Here is an 18623-nt window from a genome sequence, read left to right on the forward strand (position 1 = left end):
GTTATCGCAGTGGCAGGCAGGAGTCGTGTGTGAATTAAAGGGAGAACACCCCAACAGAATTAACCCCCAGAGTGAGAATGTGTCAAATGTCTGTGACAGCCAGAAATGTTCTAGAGGTTCTGAAGTAACTTAGAACTTGGAGTTTTTTAGGCTCCAATCTGTGGATTCTGCAGGGTTTGAGTATTTATTTCTGGTCTGTTTTAAGTTTATGAGAACAAGAAGATTGCCAATCCACTAGAAGATGGCTCTAAATCCATTTTTGTGAGGCTCCCACCATGGAAAACACAGACTTACTCACTTATTGATTTGGGCTCTTTGGGATTAATTTCGCTGAACCTCTCTGCAGCCTATGGCAGTGGAGCAGAATGTATGGGTTTGATTGACTGCCCGCAGACTTTTCTATGGCTCAGCCCAATGCTGGTGCATCTCTAACTTCTAAAGCTTCCTGCAGTTGTTTGTATGGGTCTATTCTCTCTTGACTTGGGATACAGTTTGTACCAGAGTCCAGCCAGTCTTTGGCTCTAAGCATCCTGATGCAATAGATTCTCCATGTCCTAAGACACAGGAAATGAGGATGGGCATTTCCTGGATTTCTAACGTTTGTGTTTCGTTACATGTCTTTTCGGGTTCTCCGTAGTTTCAGTTTTCACCATTGTGGAAAGGTACCAGGCATTGCTAAACAACCTGAACTGCCCCAAAACAGCAGTTGGATGTAAGAGTATAGAATTTGCATTGCCAGATCAGACCACTCGCCTGTGTAACCCAGAACCCTGACTCTTGCAGGAGCCAATATCTTATGTTTCAGAGCACTTGCTGGTCCCACGGTGCTGGCTCCTTTTTATTTGCAACGGCTACACTGCGTTAAACCAAACCAGATGCCCACTGGTACTTCCCTAATGTTACATCCCCATCCCAGCAACTGCTGTAGCTGGCACCATGATCTTATTCCATCACAGGCCAGAGGAGATGGCCCACATGTTTGCAAAGGGAAGAGGTGGCGGCCATGAAAAAAAAACAAACCCTCTATAAAACTATACTTCACCCTATGAAAAGATTTGAGACCCCACGGCTGCAGAGCCAGATGACGAAGACTACAACCGATCAGTTGTGCAATCCTATACAGAGCTAAAAAATCCTTCAGGGCAAAGGAGTGAGAAAATGCCACACACTCCCTCCAGCTGGTCCCTGTGCATGTGCAACTTGAAAGGAGACCGACTGCGGGTGATGATCTTCATTTATACAACCATTTGCCCCTGCCTTTCCACAGAGGATTTGCCAAATGTGGGGAGGCCACTGGCTCATTTCGTTCAGGTATCTGCCTCCAGTAGTTCTTGATAACTTGGGGGAAAGCAATGCTTTTAAAAGCTGGCCACCTACGCAATTCTGCCCCATGAGGGCAGGTTCTTTCCTCAGTCCTGCAACACAGGGCTTTATGATCCTAGTCTACCCAAAGGTGCATGACGTATATCCTGCATTCAGAACAAAACCTACCACCGCCTTGTAACGATGTCCTCAGAAGACATGGTTCACCTTGATTGTCAGAGCCTGAACACACAGGGCGCAAGGGGCAGCAACCCCTGCATTTTATCCTCCCTGTTCCTCAGTCACTGGTTGACTTTGTGACCAGCTGTCAGGGTTCAGCTGATCAGCTGCAAGCTGACATGGACAGATGCCTGGCAGCGTGGTGGTTAAAGCAATAGGCTCTGAATAAGTAATAATGGAGTGGCTCAGGCTGCTGAGCAGCAGGAGACGTAGCTGGGCTTAAAAGGGGGCCCAGTGCACCCTAAGCATAATGAAAAATGGCTTTTCTGCTGACAGCCTGACATTTCAATACATTTCAACAACATGTAAAGCACCTTCGTTCCTGCATAATAGTGGCCTTAATAAAGCTCTTCCCACTACAGATTTTTTGACTAAAGGGACCCTAGCTGCTATAAATAATCCCAAGGGATCAGCTAAAAATAGATTTTTCCATCTCTACAGGCAGTTGCAGTCTCTCTCTAAATTCACTCCGAAGCTAAGTGGCCATCACTTCCCCTCCCAACTTTCCTACCACTTTGTTACTAAGCAAATTGGATCCCCTTTGAGCAGCTCACAATGCTTTAAAGGGATGAAAGCAGAAAAATGCTCCCTGACTAGTTTATTTCTAAAATACCCTTAGTTATAAGTGATCCCACACACACAAATCACATCACAATGGAAATGCAGCCACCTCTGGGGTAGAGGACAGCAGCTAACGGGGTTACAGCAAGCAGCACAACAGCATTATCAGCCAGCTGGAACAGACAACCTTCAATCTGCCACCACCTCCCTGGAGAGGGGAATCTCTGCCAAGCTGGGCTATTGGAAGATGGCGAATTACGTTCACCGAATACCACATGCTCAAAGGCAGGAACCTAGCCACCTGCCTCGGCTGAAAGGCGGACAAGGAATAACGTGTCCTGGCCAGGGAGAATGAAATAGTTGGGAACGAGGTCACAGATAAACCTCTTGGTCCTTGCTGAGCCCATGTGAAAGGTGGTTGCCTCAAATTTAAGCATGCTACAGAATTACAGTGGGATTTAGAATATTGGGCTCAAGTAATATGTGATCTGACATCCTTGTTTCTGTACAAGGCATAGAGCTCACTTCCCTGAGCAGGGTTGTAATGCCTGGGTTCCTGGCCCCTTACCAGTCTCACTTGTTGGGCGGCCCCAGCAGCCTGGCAAAGCTAAGTTCTCACGTTTCTAGTGCTCACAGCCATGAAGCTGTTGTTAGGAAGCCAAACGGATGCAGTGCAAAATCTGTATAAGCATATCAGAGGGAACAGAGCTATCCTTCTCTAGGGCCTCTGAGTATCTCAAAGAACTTTAGAGCCCAAATTAAGCCTTACACTTCCGGTGGGAGGCAGGACTTAACCCTGTTTCACACACAGCACATTACACAACACCACAGAGACTCATCCAAGGACGGAAATCAAAACAGCAGAAGCGCTGGGAATTGAACCCAGGAGTCCTAACTCCCCATACTCTTGCCCTAGCCAGCAGACATGGTGTTTCTTGCTTTAGGCATGCTCAGGATGGCTCTCTTTACAGAGTGAGGAACTCAAAGGATTCACAAGGCCAAACCTCCTGTTATTCATTCCTCTCACAAGAACAATCTACTGTGTTTTGTGTCATTTTAATTCCCCTACATTGTTTGCAACCTTGAAATAACCTCTCTTTCCCTGTCACCTGTTTCCCCTCCCCCATATGGTGAACATCAATGTTCCCCCAGCATTTAGGAATTTGTTTGTTGTCTCGTTTCTACAATGGTCAGGTTTTGTAAAGCATTTCAAACACATGCAGTGCTAGCTATTAGAGAACCCTGCAGCTCTGCTGTTGACAAGGCTCCCTCTGCTGGCTCCAAAGCAGAGCATAGGACATGCTAGTCTATAGTCCTTCAGGAACATTTGCCAGCAATGGGAGTGAGGAATAGTTTTGAGGCTGTTCAAATTTGGGACCTAAACAGATTGATGTTCTCTCTTCAGTTATCACCTGGATTTCAATGCTGTCAGCCAGACCCTCACAACAGCTCCTCATATCAACTGGAGGAAGCCAGAGCCAGCTCTTTAGTCTTTAAGAATTATTTTATTGGGGCACAGAAATACCATGCCTAAATATTGCAGGGAGTAGGAAAGAATACATGTTACAGTAAACAGGACAAGTTAAGGATCAATTTCCGCCTTCAATCTCAGTGCAGAGTCGAGTCTTTATGGTCACTTTAATACAGTTTCTGTAGCTTATGAATTAATGGTGCTGTTCAGGGCTGTGCGACCAGCAGAGACAAGAGGCAGCACTAACAGCATACTGACAAATGCCAAGAGATTGGAAACATTCTGATGTTCTGCTCTGAATCCAACTGTTCAGGTGCATGTAACCAGAAACTGAGGGAAGTCAGAGTGTGGGGACTTGTACCATGCTGTGTTTTCTGCCAGGAACCATTAGAATGAGGCTCCACAGCTGGGAAAGTTTGTCTCATTCCTGAAGGTGAAGGTTCTCAGCGTCCCCTGTGGAAGGACAGCAGGAATGAAAGTCAATGGTTGTGCATATACGTGAAACTCTAGTGCTGAGGATACAGCGTTTACAGACAGCTAATGAGAAGTAATTCTGCAGCTTTCTAGGGGTTTCCACAAACTTAATAAGATGATTTTATTTTAATACTGCTCCATCAAAGCACAAACCCTTTGAAAGAAAGTGCTCAGTGTAGCAATGTAAGCTGAAAGCTTGATGTACATTACTGCACAAACCCACTGCTCCAGATTGGTTCGTGAAGTCATGAACTCATGACGACAATCAAGATGGCTCAAGGGATTGGCAACAGTGTCAGGGTTTTTCCATCACATGGCTGTCAGCGCAAACTCATAGTGACAAAGTCATTACCTTCTGATACCCATTTGGAGACCTAGGTGAAACAAGCTAGCTGGTTAGTCTGGCTTCTAGTGGTCTAGTGTCACTATCACAAGAACCACTGTTACGACTGGCACTTATTGTCAGTCTCAGCAGAGAGGTCAAGTAAAGAATGAGCACTGATCTCCAATCTCACTCCCGGAAGGAATCTCTAGGGCAGGGGAGGCACTTTTGGCAGGGGAGTAGATGGGGAAGCCAGCAGGGAGACTGCCTGTGCTGGAGATGAATATGGGATTTCAAGTTTCCAGCTGAGCCTTCATTCACCTTAAGTCATCAGCTTCACCTGCTCGGCGCACATCAGGAACTGGTTGACGTGCTCCGTGCAGTTCATCACGGAGGCCTGGTTCTGTTTCAAGCACTGTTCAAATGCAGTGAAGGGCTCAGCGCAGTCATGGCGGATCTTCTGCACAATCGGGCTGCAACAAAGCAAGCACACGCAGACACTGAGCTCCTCACGGGGAGCTTTGCTGACTGCCACAGGGGACTAACTACTCCCTGGAATAAACCTAGAAAGAAGGTGTTTAAATCTCTATTCAAAGCAGCTGTAGCGAAGTCAGAAACGTGCCCCCCCAGGTGATTAGCTGCACAGCAGGTGGAGCAGGCTGGCCTGGCGGTTACAGCACTGGCATCACTCTAAGGAGACGCGGGTTCAATACCCTGCTGTGCCCCAGAGTCCCTGCCTGGGCAGGTCACGTCCTCCCCTGCCCCTCTGCTCCCCAGCTGCGCCATGGGGTGAGTAGGCCCTTGGGGCACCTGTGCGCGCTGCCCAGACCCCGCGGGGCGGGGGAGCCGGAGCCGGGCCGGGCCGGGTCGGGCCGGGCCGGGCCGGGCCGGGCGGGGGGGGGGGGGGGGGCGGGGGAGCCGGAGCCGGGCCGGGCGGGGGGGGGGCCGCGGGGCGGGGCGGGGGAGCCGGAGCAGGAGCCGGGCCGGGCGGGGGGGCCAGAGCCGGGCCGCGCGGGGGGGCCGCACTCACTGGGAGGAGGCGCAGCGGGCCATGCGGAGCTTGAGCTGGTGACAGTCCTGCTGCCAGGTGGCGGGGCTGGCGGCCACGCAGCGCCCGTACTGCTCCATCTCGCCGCCGCAGTGCCGCGCCGCCACCTCCAGGGCGGCCTGCCTGGGGAGAGACCGGACAGTCAGCGCGGACCGGACCGGACCGGACCGGCCCCCAGCCCGCCCCGGCCCCGCACTCACATGCTGCCGCGCAGAGCACACCCGGAACACGCCGCGCCCGCGGCCCGTCCCAGTCCGCATGCGCCAAAACCCAGCCGTGGCCATGACACGAGAGGCAGTCGGGCTCGGGCCGGTCGCCGCGCATGCGCGCCCCCGCCGGCGAGATTGCTGCGCACGCGCGGTTTGGACGTCTGGGCGCCGTGCCCCGGAAGCGGAAGCGGCGCGTTGCTAGGAGGGCTCCCGGAAGATGGCGGTGGCCGCTCCGGCTCCAGGCCCCGCGGACGAGCTGGTCTCTGCGGTCACCCTGTACCGGCGGCGGCCCCGGCTCCTCCACGGCACCGTCCTGCCTTTCGTGGCCGGGCTGTACCCGGCCTGGCTGTGGCTGTGGGGGCCCCGCGTCTGGGCCGCCTGGGGGGAGGTGGAGGAGGCCGGCTCGGGCCGCGGCCCCCCCGAGGCCGCGCTGCTGGCGCTCGCCGCTATCGGGGTCGCGCAGCTGCTCACCGCGCTCTCGGGGCTGTGGTCTGTCCACGCGCACTGCGCGCTCACCTGCGTCAGAGTGAGTCACGGGGTCGGCGCGAGTGGGCGCTCTCTGGGGTCAAAGGTCGCCGCGTGTGAGGCTCCGTCGGTGCGTCCGCCCCGGGGCCCAGTGCGGGCGGAACCCCCCGCCCCGGCGGGGCGCTACCAGGGCCGGACCCAGGGCCGCCGCGCCTCTCGACCGAGGGCCGGGGGGGCCGCGAGCAGGTTTCAGGGCTTCCGCCGGGCCAGGCCTAGACCCGCTGGGGCCCAGGGCAGAAAGCCCGAGCTCCGCTGTGCCGGGCTGCGGCCGGGGGCCGAACGTCTTCGCGGTGTGGGGCCCCGGGCCGTGGCGGCTGCGGTGTGGGGCCCCGGGCCGTGGCGGCTGCGGTGTGGGGCCCCGGGCCGTGGCGGCTGCGGTGTGGGGCCCCGGGCCGTGGCGGCTGCGGTGTGGGGCCCCGGGCCGTGGCGGCACTTGCTATCCTCTAATGCAGCGGTCTCCAGACTTTTCGGATCGCGCACCCCCAGGGCCACCTCTAGGGAAGCAAAAGAATAAAGAGCTGCCGCCGAAGACCGAGCGGGGGAGCGCCTGGCTGCCGCTGCCGTGCTGGCGCCGCTCCTCCTGCCGCACACCCCCATGGAGGGTCTTGGGTACCCCACTTTGGAGACCACTGCTCTAATGTAGGTCCTGGTTTTTAAGAACATAAGAACCGCCCTACTGGGTCAGACCAAAGGTCCATCTAGCCCAGTGTCCTGTCGTCCGACAGTGGCCAATGCCAGGTGCCCCAGAGTGATCCATTTCCTGTTTTAAAAGAGAAAAACAGTTGTTGGGGCACTGGTGGGCTGTGGAATTTTTATAGCAGGTTGCGGGGGGAGTGTCAGAAAGGAAAAGGTTGAGAACCTGTAACCCAGGGGATGCTGTGAAGCTCAAAAGTATAACTGAGTTCCAAAAAGACTTAAGTAAGTTTATGAAAGGGTTGGTCCCTCAATCGCTGTTAGCCCAGAGGATCGCCCCCATGCTCTTTGTGTCCCTAAACCTCTGACAGCCAGAAGATGGGATTAGATGGGAGGGCATGGATCATTTGATAACTGCCCTGTTCTGTTTGTTTCCTCTGAAGTATCTGGTATAGGCCTTTGCTGGAAAACAGGATACTGAGCTAGATGGATCATTGGTCTGACCCAGAATGACTGTTCTTATGTTCTTACATAGGGTTACCTCCCTCCTCGCTTGCCTTTAGTTTTCTTACTCTGGAATGGATCTGCCCATTGTCTGGGGGGCTCTGAGGGATATCCTGCCCCTCTTGGTCTCGTCTGTCCCTTGTGGACATTGGAATGTCCATTGGCCCCTCTACATAACAGTAGGAGGCTGCTCAAGTGTCTTGAGCTTGGATTCTTCCCCTGCCGGCCATAAGCTGTCTGCCACTTCCAACCCCGAGGGCGCTGTAATATTCTGGTGCTGTGTGTGAAGAATTTCTGGATGGAAGAGGCTGTAGAGGTGTAAAGTAACAATAATGAGTGATATCATTTCTGGAAGGCCACCATGGATATCAGTAACTATCCAGCAGGATTGCTTCCCATACTGTGGAAATGCAGCTACTTGTGAGGTGGCAGCTGAGTGTACAGGGATAACTCATTTGCTGTGACATGGCAGTGGTTTAATAGCCATATAACAACACTATGCACTTTTAGACAGAAAGTGAAACAGAATGGGAGGGTGATTATGGGTGGGGTTATGAAACATTTTCTTGTACAGAAATATTTCTCCATTGAACCTGGGCTAGACAAACTGGTCTGCTTTTACTTGGGACATGTAGGGGAGAAGTGTGTGTGGCTGAGCTGGCCCTGCTTGCAGGCGTGATAACTATTTTAGCGCCAGAAAAAGTTGCTTTATAACAACTGAACTGCTCTGGGTGCAGCTTAGCTTTCTTTGCCAATATTTATTGTTCCAGCTGCTGCTGAGAAGCAAGAGGCACTGTAGTAACTGGGCTGGCTGGTTTGCCTCACTTCATGGCAATTCCTGTAACTGTCTGTATAGCTTCCTCTTAGGAGTAGTTGCATGTCTAACTGCAAATAATCTTGGCAAAAAACATCTGGTACAGCTTCATTAACTAGTCTCCAGAGCAGTTGGCATAGGTCTGCAGCTGTATCCTGGGCATTTATTAAGACAATCAAGGAGTTCTCAAAGCAAATGAGCCCTTGGAGCTGGCTGCCAACACTGTGGGCTATGTATATCCTAGTGTTTTCCCGGTGTTCTGGTAGTGTTACTGACTAGACAACTTCTTACTGCTTTGGATTGCAGGCAGTGGTTACTAGAGTTGCCAACCCTCAGGATTGTCCTGGAGTCTCCAGGAATTAAAGATTATGCCAGGTGATGAAATCTCCAGGAATTCATCTAACCAAAGTTGGCATCCCCAATGGTTATTCAAAGGACTTGTTAGCTGTATATGTTGCAAATATAGTTATCTTTATCATAAATGTTAAAAATCCAAACCTTGAGCTACAGGAATTAATGATGTAAACAGCAAGGAAACAGGAATTCTTCAGGGTGGCTGAAGGGGTCCTACATGCATGTAATTGCATGAAAATGAGCAAAGGAAAAACTAGGCAGATTATTTGGCAAAATGCTCTGACATCTGTTGGACAGTGGATTAGTTTCTTCAGGGCTGGGGTGGAAGCTACATCATGTGGAAACCTTAAACCGACAAAGCCTTGGAGAACAGGGTGTCGGGAACATTCCTGCTGTGACCACCAGGGTAGGGGCAAGATTTGACCAACAAAGGTGCATACACCTTTGACTAGTCACTAAAGTCCCCCACCCAGCCATGCTGCAGCAGTATTCCTCAATGAGATTTCTCTGCCCTTTGTGCTTTCCCTTTTGTGTTGTTTTGGATGTTATTTTTAGATGCTGGGATAACGTCAGATTAAATAGACTAAAGTCTGGGTTAAACTGCAGCTGGATCCAGAGGACAATGTGAAGAAAAAAAGGGTTAAAATGTTGCTTCTTTTGATTCCTTTATTAAGAAAATCCCCTTTATCCATAGAACCTGCTAGTGCGAATTGAGCTGCAAGAATGAAACTAAAAGTAGAGTGTGCTCTGGTGGTTTCATTGTAATGTGAGTGGGCTGTCACAGTCATCCATTCATGGTATTAATCTGGTAACCTTTGGTCAGCATGAGTTTGAGTTGTGACATGGCAAAGTTTGATAAGATTTTCCTTATGTCAGGGGACAGTGTTCTTATTTCTGATGTGTTCATAATTAAAATCAGAAACTTGCTGTAATGTGGAAAGTAGCATCTCAGAGCTTTTTTTGTTAGTTACCTTTTATTATTAGATGCTTTTGTTGCACTTGTAAGCCTTTCTTCTAAGCAATGAATTTTCCTTTTTCCATGAGTATATATTGTCTATTCACAGGCTCTCCCAATATTGCTAAATGTCAGTTGAGACTTCATTATACTGGCAGATGGAAAAGCCCTGTTGGTTTCCATCTATTCCACTTTCCTGATCCTCGAGGCCAGGACAGGGTTGTTCTCCAGTCCTTTGCTTAGTTTGCCCAACAGGGAGGCTTCCATCACTCCTTTTACGAGATTCTGCAGCCTAATACATCTCACTGTCAGAAAGGTCTCTCTCCTAATACTTAGCTGTCTGATGCCCACAAGGAACTGAAGATACAATCGGATTACATCTTCCCAACCACCACAACCTGTAGTCAGCCTTTTCTCTCCATTATGTCTGAACACAAAACTCAAAAATTGGTGACAAAACCGGGAAACAGTTAACAAGGGAATCCTTTCAAATAGTCTTGTATGATGAAGGGTCTAAATTTAACAGTCTCCCCCCTCTGTCCATCACCAAGAATCTTCAGAGCTCATCATAACGATCCTCAGCTCCCTATTGTTCCTCCATGCCAGAGTCCCCAAGAAGTTGAGTGAATTCTATGATGTTTGCACTAATCTAGCTCAGTAGCCTTGAGTAGAAGGGAGATCATTTGACATTGTTTGAACATGGCTTGTGATTTTTGTTAGAATGGCAATGGTAGGTCTCTGGGAACAGGCTCTTCATTTTTGTTGGGGGACTTCCCACATGTGCTTTGTTTTAAAGCAGCACCAAAGGTTTTCTGATATTGCAAGGACGTAGATGTATCCATCCCAGTCACAGAGAACTTCTGTAATAACATCTCTCTGCAAAGCCAAGTCTTCTCTGTCCTGTGAGGTGCCCAGCTCCCTAGCTGCCTAAGGGTGCGCGTGTGCGTACATCAACAGAGTGGTCCAGGTGCAGATGACAGCAACTAGGCATGTAGGGAAGGGTTGAGATTGCACTGACGATACTTGTGGTTTTTACTGGGCATCGTTAGAGCACTCAAAAATGGAGGTCCCGGTTTGAGGAGCAGCTGTGTTGATCATGTCAAAGTTAATGGGACATTGAGTTTGTCGATCAAATCTGAGACTTTATCAAATTTATGGGAAACTTTCTTTCCAGTGAGATGTGACCTGACCGTCAACAATTGCTAGGCTGGGAAGAGTTTGTGGCTAATGGTTTTTGTATTCAGAATCTCAAGCCGTGCAGTTATTCCCATTCACTTTTCTGTCCTCTGCAGCATGTTGGCTGGACTAAGTTCACCTGATTCCTGTGTCTCACTCTCCCCATCCTCCTCCCCAACCCCACCCCCTCCAAAGAATTCTAGGAACTCAGTCTTTCCTTGGGAGTCAGGAATGAGGATACTTTTCATTGCAAGTGTTGGTCTTTCCTGCGTGGTTTTAAAATATCAATGAAAAGTCCAGATAAGCTAGTAAAAATAGAGGAATGTTCTCTGTGTTTGAGTGGTGCTCAGTGTCTCATAATGACTGTACATGGACCCCTCCTGGCTTCCACTGACCTTTAGGGTCTGTGACCTGCTTTACAGAGTGCATGTTTGCTTTGTGTTTTTCAGGAACCCAGTCCTAGGAAAGCCACATTAGCTAAAGTTGTGCCAACCCCAAATAATGGATCTGCAGAGCTTGTGCCACTCCATCGAGACCAGGTACAGACTTAGACTCCAGCTCTTTATAATAGCTGACAGCTGCCTGGGAACTGCTGTTTCTTAGCAAACATCTCCAAACTGCCTTTCCAAAGCCGCTAATTTAAATTAAAACTTTAGAGCTTGGCTGAAAGCCAGCTGATATCTGTCACACGCAGGGAATAAGAGGTTTTAGAAAGTGCGACATTTGTAACTAACACCTGTAGTCTCACAGACAATGTTGTTTAGGAACAAAAGATGTAAATGTCCAGTTGGTCCCATCTAATCCAGCTTTCCCAGCAATTGCAGTTCACTGTAGTATATGTGAAGTGATGTGGCCCTACTGTAAGGGCTCTTGGATGTGAAAGTCTAAATGCTCCTCCCTTCTGCATAATCCCTGCAGGGGGAAGATGGGCAGGAAGCCCTTTCCTTTGAGTTTCAGAAAATTAAGTACTCTTATGAGGTCGATGACAGGAAACAGTTTCTCCCTGTGGCTTTCCCTGTGGAGCACCCCCTCTCCTATTACCAGAATGCCCGAGGCTACCAGGAGGACAGAGAGATCCGAATGGCTGAGAAGAAATACGGCACAAACAAGTGAGTGTTGGGCGGGGGTGGAGCTGGGCTTACCAGAAGCGGTAGGCATCAAACTGTCCATGGGTAATGTTCACTAACAAGGATTTCAGGGATTGGGGGGTTCCAGGCAGTGGGTTTTGAATGTCCTTGCTCTAGATTATCAAGTTTTTGGGCGCTAAATCCCCTGGAGGAAGGAGATAGCTAATTCCTACAACAGCATCAAATCTGGGCTTTACCACAGAAAGGGCCCTGGTTACAGATTCAAATCCCTTACATCTAAGAGTAAATGAAGAGAAGGGAACAAAAGGGAACAAAACCTCCCGTTCACACTCCAGAGACTGCAGTAGCTTTCGAGTTGGGATGGTGCCATGAGGCCAGAACACCAAGATTAAAAAGGATTTTATTCTTTCCCAGGGCAGAAATGGTGGTGCCAGAGTTTTTGGAACTCTTTAAAGAGAGAGCCACGGCCCCTTTCTTCGTCTTTCAGGTAAACAAAAGCTGTAACTGTTGTCCCTAGGGTGCAAAGAAGGGAATTCCCTCCAATCTTAGTTTGGGAATCTGAAATCAGCTGGCTCTTTCCAAAAGTGCACCATTCATACACTGCAGTGTCAGCTGTGGGAGCTAGGGGCTGACATATCTTTGGTCAGTCATAAGTGAAAGTTGTTACTGTCCAGTGTGTGGTGGATTCTAGTCCAGTTCCCATCATAGCTGGCATGAACCGTCACCTTTGGTAGCCTCAGCAGAGAGGCCAAAGACCGAGGCTAGAGAATGCCCTTCTGGCCCTCTGAGTCAAGGTAGAAGTGCATTAGCAGAGCAGCATGTCGAGGAGGTGTTTGCCTTGTCACTGCACAGACTGTATCTATTCTGTCGAGAACAAAGGCGTTCAATCCCCAGCAAGCCAACACTCTTCGCTGGTGCTAAAAAAACGATTTAATATTGTCTGTTTCCTGCTGCTGGGCTGTTACGGTGACATTCTAGTGTCCAAGCATGTGTACGGTACAGGATATGCTGATCTACTGATGGGCTTGAGTTCTCAGGGACATGTTAGCTTCTTTATGGGATGAGTGCTGGAATGGCTTCCACATCTCTTTCCTCCAGGTGTTCTGTGTGGGTCTCTGGTGCCTGGATGAATACTGGTACTACAGTGTCTTCACTCTCTCCATGTTGGTGGCATTTGAAGCTTCTCTGGTCCAACAGCAAATGAGAAATATGTCAGAGATTCGAAAAATGGGCAACAAACCATACATGATTCAGGTAAGTGAGCGCAGAGGGATGATGATCAGAAACTCGGCACTGAGAAACTGGGGAGTTTAATATAGAGCCCAAGAGCATGCAAGGCCCTTTAGACATGGCCTGTAAGAAAGAGCAGAGTTTACACTCTAAATTAGGCACACCTTGCTGAGGGAACAACAAGATTTTCCTGAGTTTCCTGTTTTCTTATGTCCAATTTGCCTTTTGATGTCTTTTGCCTTTGCATGCACTTGTTTAACTCTTGCCTAATTATTCGGAGTCTTTGGCCTTTTCCTTTGAATAGTTTTAATCTTTTTTTTTAAAGTTCAGATTTATTATAAAACAGCAAGATTATGTACTGCGCCTGTGTGTGCTCAGCGGGGGGAAAGACGATTGATTGGGAACAATTCCAAAAGATCCCAGCTCAGCTTGGGGCCCCAAAATTTGATCCCCTTCTCCTCTGGTGCTTTCTTTTTCTTTTTTCAGAATAACAGCCGTGTTAGTCTGTATTCACAAAAAGAAAAGGAGTACTTGTGGCACCTTAGAGACTAACAAATTTATTTGAGCATAAGCTTTCGTGAGCTACAGCTCACTTCATCAGATGCATTCAGTGGAAAATACAGTGGGGAGATTTATATACACCCCAGAACATGAAAAAATGGGTGTTTATCATGTACACTGTAAGGAGAGTGATCACTTAAGATGAGCTATTACCAGCAGGAGAGTGTGGGCGGGGAGAAAACCTTTTGTAGTGATCATCAAGGTGGGCCATTTCCAGCAGTTAACAAGAACGTCTGAGGAACAGTGGGGGGGTGGGGGGGAATAAACAAGGGGAAATAGTTTTACTTTGTGTAATGACTCAACCACTCCCAGTCTCTATTCAAGCCTAAGTTAATTGTATCCAATTTGCAAATTAATTCCAGTTCAGCAGTCTCTCGTTGGAGTCTGTTTTTGAAGTCTTTTTGTTGAAGAATTGCCACTTTTAGGTCAGAAATCGAGTGACCAGAGAGATCGAAGCGTTCTCCGACTGGTTTATGAATGTTCTAATTCTTGACGTCTGATTTGTGTCCATTTATTCTTTTACGTAGAGACTGTCCAGTTAGACCAATGTACATGGCAGAGGGGCATTGCTGGCACATGATGGCATATATCACGTTGGTAGATGTGCAGGTGAAAGAGCCTCTGATAGTCTGGCTGATGTGATTAGGCCCTAAGATGGTGTCCCCTGAATAGATATGTGGACACAGTTGGCAACGGGCTTTGTTGCAAGGATAGGTTCCTGGGTTAGTGGTTCGGTTGTGTGGTGTCTGGTTGCTGGTGAGTATTTGCTTCAGGTTGGGGGGCTGTCTTTAGGCAAGGACTGGCCTGTCTCCCAAGATTTGTGAGAGCGATGGGTCGTCCTTCAGGATAGGTTATAGATCCTTGATAATGCGTTGGAGAGGTTTTAGTTGGGGGCTGAAGGTGACAACTGGTGGCGTTCTGTTATTTTCTTTGTTGGGCCTGTCCTGTAGTAGGTGACTTCTGGGTACTCTTCTGGCTCTGTCAATCTGTTTCTTCACTTCAGCAGGTGAGTATTGTAGTTGTAAGAACGCTTGATAGAGATCTTGTAGGTGTTTGTCTCTGTCTGAGGGGTTGGAGCAAATGCGGTTGTATCGTAGAGCTTGGCTGTAGACAATGGATCGTGTGGTGTGGTCTGGGTGAAAGCTGGAGCTATTCCTAGCTACATGCCTCCAGCTTTCACCCAGACCACACCACACGATCCATTGTCTACAGCCAAGCTCTACGATACAACTGCATTTGCTCCAACCCTTCAGACAGAGACAAACCATTCATAAACCAGTCAGAGAACAATTCAGTCTCTCTGGTCACTCGATTTCTGAGCTAAAAGTGGCAATTCTTCAACAAAAAGACTTCAAAAACAGACTCCAACGAGAGACTGCTGAATTGGAATTAATTTGCAAACTGGATACAATTAACTTAGGCTTGAATAGAGACTGGGAGTGGTTGAGTCATTATACAAAGTAAAACTATTTCCCCTTGTTTATTTCCCCCCCCCCCCCGACGTTCTTGTTAACTGCTGGAAATGGCCCACCTTGATTATCACTACAAACGGTTCCCCCCCCCCCCCCCCCCCGCTGGTAATAGCTCATCTTAAGTGATCACTCTTGTTACAGTGTATATGGTAACACCCATTGTTTCATGTTCTCTATGTATATAAATCTCCCCACTGTATTTTCCACTGAATGCATCCGATGAAGTGAGCTGTAGCTCACGTAAGCTTATGCTCAAATAAATTGGTTAGTCTCTAAGGTGCCACAAGTCCTCCTTTTCTTTCTTTTTCTTGTATCTGTTTGGAAAGTGCATGTGATTCTTGTGTGTTATATAAAAAATATAATTTCATGTGTAAATATACAGACAGAGACACACACAGAATGAGCACCTACGGCAACAAAACACTCTGTGCCCAAGGAAGGGAAAGAGACTTCAACTCTGCGTTTCCACGGGGTAGTAATGGGAAATAACAGTTTTTTCCAAACTGTAAACTCAGGGATGGTTTGTGGATAGCTGGGTTGAGGAGACCGTTTATGCAGATTCACCATTTATGTGAGGAGCGGGGCTTTTGTTGTAGTTGTCTTGTGATCTGTCGCTCTCTCTCCTGTCGTACGTTTCTCTAGCACCCTTCTCTGTAATATCTAAGTGCTCTTTCTCACATTGCTTTTGTTCTGCAGGTTTACAGAAACCGGAAGTGGCGTCCCATTTCCAGTGATGAGATCATCCCAGGGGATATTGTTTCCATTGGTAACTGCCTGCATGCTTGACACAATCAAAAGCCCTTATGAAATCAAATCACTTCTACATGCATGTATTGACTGAGATTAATTAAATTTACAATTCAACCCTATCAAAATGTCCATAAAAATTCCAACAAAGAATCTTTAAATGACCATGAATGGCTGAAAATTCACAGGCCTGAGAGAGAGAGAGTCCCTCAAGTTCCAATCCCACAGATCTCTAACTTTATTCTCCAAGATTGGAGTCTAAATATTAGGACTAAAATCAGCCATAGCTGCCATGCTTCATATCAGAGGTTCTAAGAGTGGAAAGTTCCATCCAAAAGCTGAGGATGGGGATGAAGGACGAGGGGGAACAGGATGCTGTCCCCACCTCTGTACTGTGACTCTTTTTTAGATTGCATTGCCCCAGGAGTATTGTCCCAGTCTAAAGCTTGAATGGCAGTAAGAATTGTGCTCCTTTACTTTTAAATCCCTCTAGTTTCAATGCTATCTCGGGCTTTTATGACCCTTCTGGTTCACGTCAAAGCTTGTGTTTTGGTGAAGGTCATGGGACAGATTTGGGAACTTGCAAGTGCGACTTGCCCTTAGAAATCCTCCGCATCTCAGCCAAAGCAAAGGGGAATTGCATCCTGCCAGACAAACGGGCTAACAATGGCTAGTTCTCACAGTGAGCTACTTCTAAGCTTTGCTCTCTTGATTTCAGGCCGATCTCCTCATGAGAACCTAGTGCCATGTGATGTGCTCTTGCTCCGTGGAAAGTGCATTGTGGATGAAGCCATGCTGACTGGAGAGTCTGTGCCTCAGATGAAGGTGAGAGACAGGTCCCCAGTAATGCTTGATACGTCTTCATTGTTTACATACCAAGTTTCATTCCAGCCACCGCAGCATCTAAACAGTGCAGGGTTTATAGGTGCAGATCAATCTTTGTGTAAACTCTGGCCCAGAAAATCCGGGTCTGTCTGAGTGTTATCCACCCTCATATCCATGATTGATGATCTAGTAAATGAGAAACAGAATGTCTGTTTTGTCTGGCTGTGGCTGCGGCTGGATTGCAGGGTGTGGGCACAGCCCAGCACTCCCCCACATTCCCCAGTCTGGGCTGCTTTGACTGGGCAGACAGGGGAGGGACGAGCACAGAGAGCTTCAAACCCAGTGAATCTCCCTTATTTTTATGCCAGTGCGTGATTTAAACATGATAAAATAACATTTAGAATAGCCTCCCTGTTGAGGCCGGTGATCCAAGTGTGAGCAAATCCTCTGACCCCAGGATTCTCATGGGTACCAGGCATCTGAGCTAGGACAAAGGCAGAAGCTAAGTATCCTGTTCAAGTCCAGAGTTAGTTCCTGCAGACCGCCCGCAGGGGAGCTGAGAGTGCCTCATGGAGATGGGACCGTAGAGCAGCGTTATGAGTCCAGTTGTTGGCAACTAACTGGAAACAAGTCCTGCTTCTCTGAGTCCCGAATTCTCTCATTCAGGAGCCCATTGAGGATCTCAGTCCAGAGCATGTCTTGGACATGCAGACAGACGCCAGACTGCACATCATATTTGGGGGAACAAAGGTCGTGCAGCACATTCCACCCCAGAAAGCCAGCACGGGACTGAAACGTATGTACTTGCCAAGCAGAAGGCTTTGGTCAGATGGAATGCCATGGCCTGGCCCACTCCTTTTAAACAATAGCTTCTAGTGATGGTGCTGAGTTTGTCACCCTGCCCTTTTAGATGGCAGCTGAAATTCAGTGTTAAAATGAAATAATCTTTTGCTGAAGGCCACCGTGTTCTCCTGGAGGGTGAGAGGATCATGCAGCCCCAATTTTGTTCTAGCTATAATGTGTGTGTAAAAAAGATCTCTACAGAGCTTAATGCTGTTGTTACTGCTCCTGTTCCAGCTGTTGATAACGGGTGCGTGGCATACGTTCTGAGAACGGGATTCAACACATCTCAGGTAAGAAGTGCATGAGAGAACGCCTGTTTAAGGGAGATAGTTCTGATCAATTGCTGGAGAGAAATCCAAATCAGGTTTCAGAGTGGTAGCTGTGTTAGTCTGTATCAGCGAACGCAATTTTCTTCAAACAGTTAAATTTCACTGGCAGGGACGTCCGGCAGGTCAGAATAGAGGCCCCATGATCTCTCTCGGTAGCTTTAAGTGCACTCCGCAGATCTCTAAACTTTAATGCCCACAATTCTGAGCTTTTTAACTGAATGAGCTGCATTTCGAAATCTTCAGCACCCATCCACTGAAATACAGACATATCCAAGTAGCTTTCGTTGAACTTTTGAGGTTTAATTAAAAAAGAAAGCATTGGACCAAATCGCTGGAAATCTTGAAATCTGTCAGAAAATTCTGATTCCAGTTCTTGCATGTACATTCCAATCTCATTGACACTGACGGTGCAACGTGTCGATAGCTCTTTTATGTGTTGGAAGTAGTGGAAAGTCAAAGTTCGAATATCCCAAGAAAAAACTGCTAGTTTTACAACAAATGCCTTCCAGGCTTCATAAAGATCCAGAACCATTTGCCCTGCACCCTGGAGACAGAGGTTGAGTTTAGGTGAGCGGTGATGTCTGTTAGAAACATGAGCTTACACAGCCATTTGTCATCATCCAGTTCAGGGTAGTTTTGTGCTTTTTCCGACAAAAAGGCCTTGATTGCATCAAAACAGTTTACAAAGCGCACCAAAACCTGGCCACAACTCAGCCACTGAATGTTGCTGTGAAGTGGAATGGCGTTATAAGCACTGTCCATCTCGTCTAGCAGTGCTTGAAACTGTCTGTGAGTCAAAGCAGATCGAGCAACAAGGAAGTCCACAATTTGCACCACTGTATTCATCACATTATTAAGCTCTGAATTAGAAATTTTAGCACACAGGTTTTCTTGATGGATGGTACAGTGAAATTTGATTATCGGGTGGCCAATCTGATCT

The 18623-nt window shown here is 48.2% G+C and overlaps 2 protein-coding genes across 8 annotated transcripts in view; one reads left to right on the forward strand and one right to left on the reverse strand.

The window, feature by feature from the left end:
* Positions 1-3588: 3588 nt before the first annotated feature.
* CHCHD5 (coiled-coil-helix-coiled-coil-helix domain containing 5) lies at positions 3589-5854 on the reverse strand. 3 transcript variants are annotated; one of them, XM_037888138.2, is made up of 4 exons: positions 5619-5810; positions 5401-5541; positions 4692-4843; positions 3589-4027 (listed from the first exon to the last, which is right to left on the reverse strand). In XM_037888138.2, coding segments are annotated over exons 1-3 (294 nt in total). In that variant the 5' UTR covers positions 5621-5810; the 3' UTR covers positions 3589-4027; position 4692. The 3 variants fall into 3 exon arrangements, with proteins under 3 accessions (XP_037744066.1, XP_043388443.1, XP_043388441.1); XM_043532508.1 differs by having other exon boundaries at positions 5401-5717; XM_043532506.1 differs by lacking the exon at positions 3589-4027 and having other exon boundaries at positions 4796-4933; positions 5401-5854.
* The window catches only part of ATP13A1 (ATPase 13A1), a 30853-nt gene continuing 18074 nt past the window's right edge, over positions 5845-18623 (forward strand). For all 5 annotated transcript variants that reach the window (XR_005223668.2, XR_005223667.2, XM_037888128.2 and 2 more), the window contains exons 1-9: positions 5845-6153; positions 11038-11127; positions 11507-11697; positions 12091-12163; positions 12775-12930; positions 15636-15705; positions 16405-16511; positions 17178-17307; positions 17589-17644. Coding sequence is in view for 3 of the 5 variants with exons in the window: in XM_037888128.2 (XP_037744056.1) it covers positions 5845-6153; positions 11038-11127; positions 11507-11697; positions 12091-12163; positions 12775-12930; positions 15636-15705; positions 16405-16511; positions 17178-17307; positions 17589-17644 (1182 nt within the window). In the remaining 2 variants the exon portion in view is untranslated. The remainder of the gene's footprint in view (positions 6154-11037; positions 11128-11506; positions 11698-12090; positions 12164-12774; positions 12931-15635; positions 15706-16404; positions 16512-17177; positions 17308-17588; positions 17645-18623) is intronic.

Source organism: Chelonia mydas, chromosome 20, assembly GCF_015237465.2.
Source record: "Chelonia mydas isolate rCheMyd1 chromosome 20, rCheMyd1.pri.v2, whole genome shotgun sequence".
In the NCBI taxonomy this organism is placed as follows: Eukaryota; Metazoa; Chordata; order Testudines; family Cheloniidae; genus Chelonia; species Chelonia mydas.

Bases quoted from the DNA above. Each gene is read 5' to 3' on its own strand.
- CHCHD5 (XM_043532508.1), bottom strand. From the start codon at position 5,702: ATGGCCACGGCTGGGTTTTGGCGCATGCGGACTGGGACGGGCCGCGGG. The intron at 4,844-5,400 runs GTGAGTGCGGCC...GCTTTGTTGCAG, and splicing joins GCCCGCTGCGCCTCCTCCCA to CCCGATTGTGCAGAAGATCC.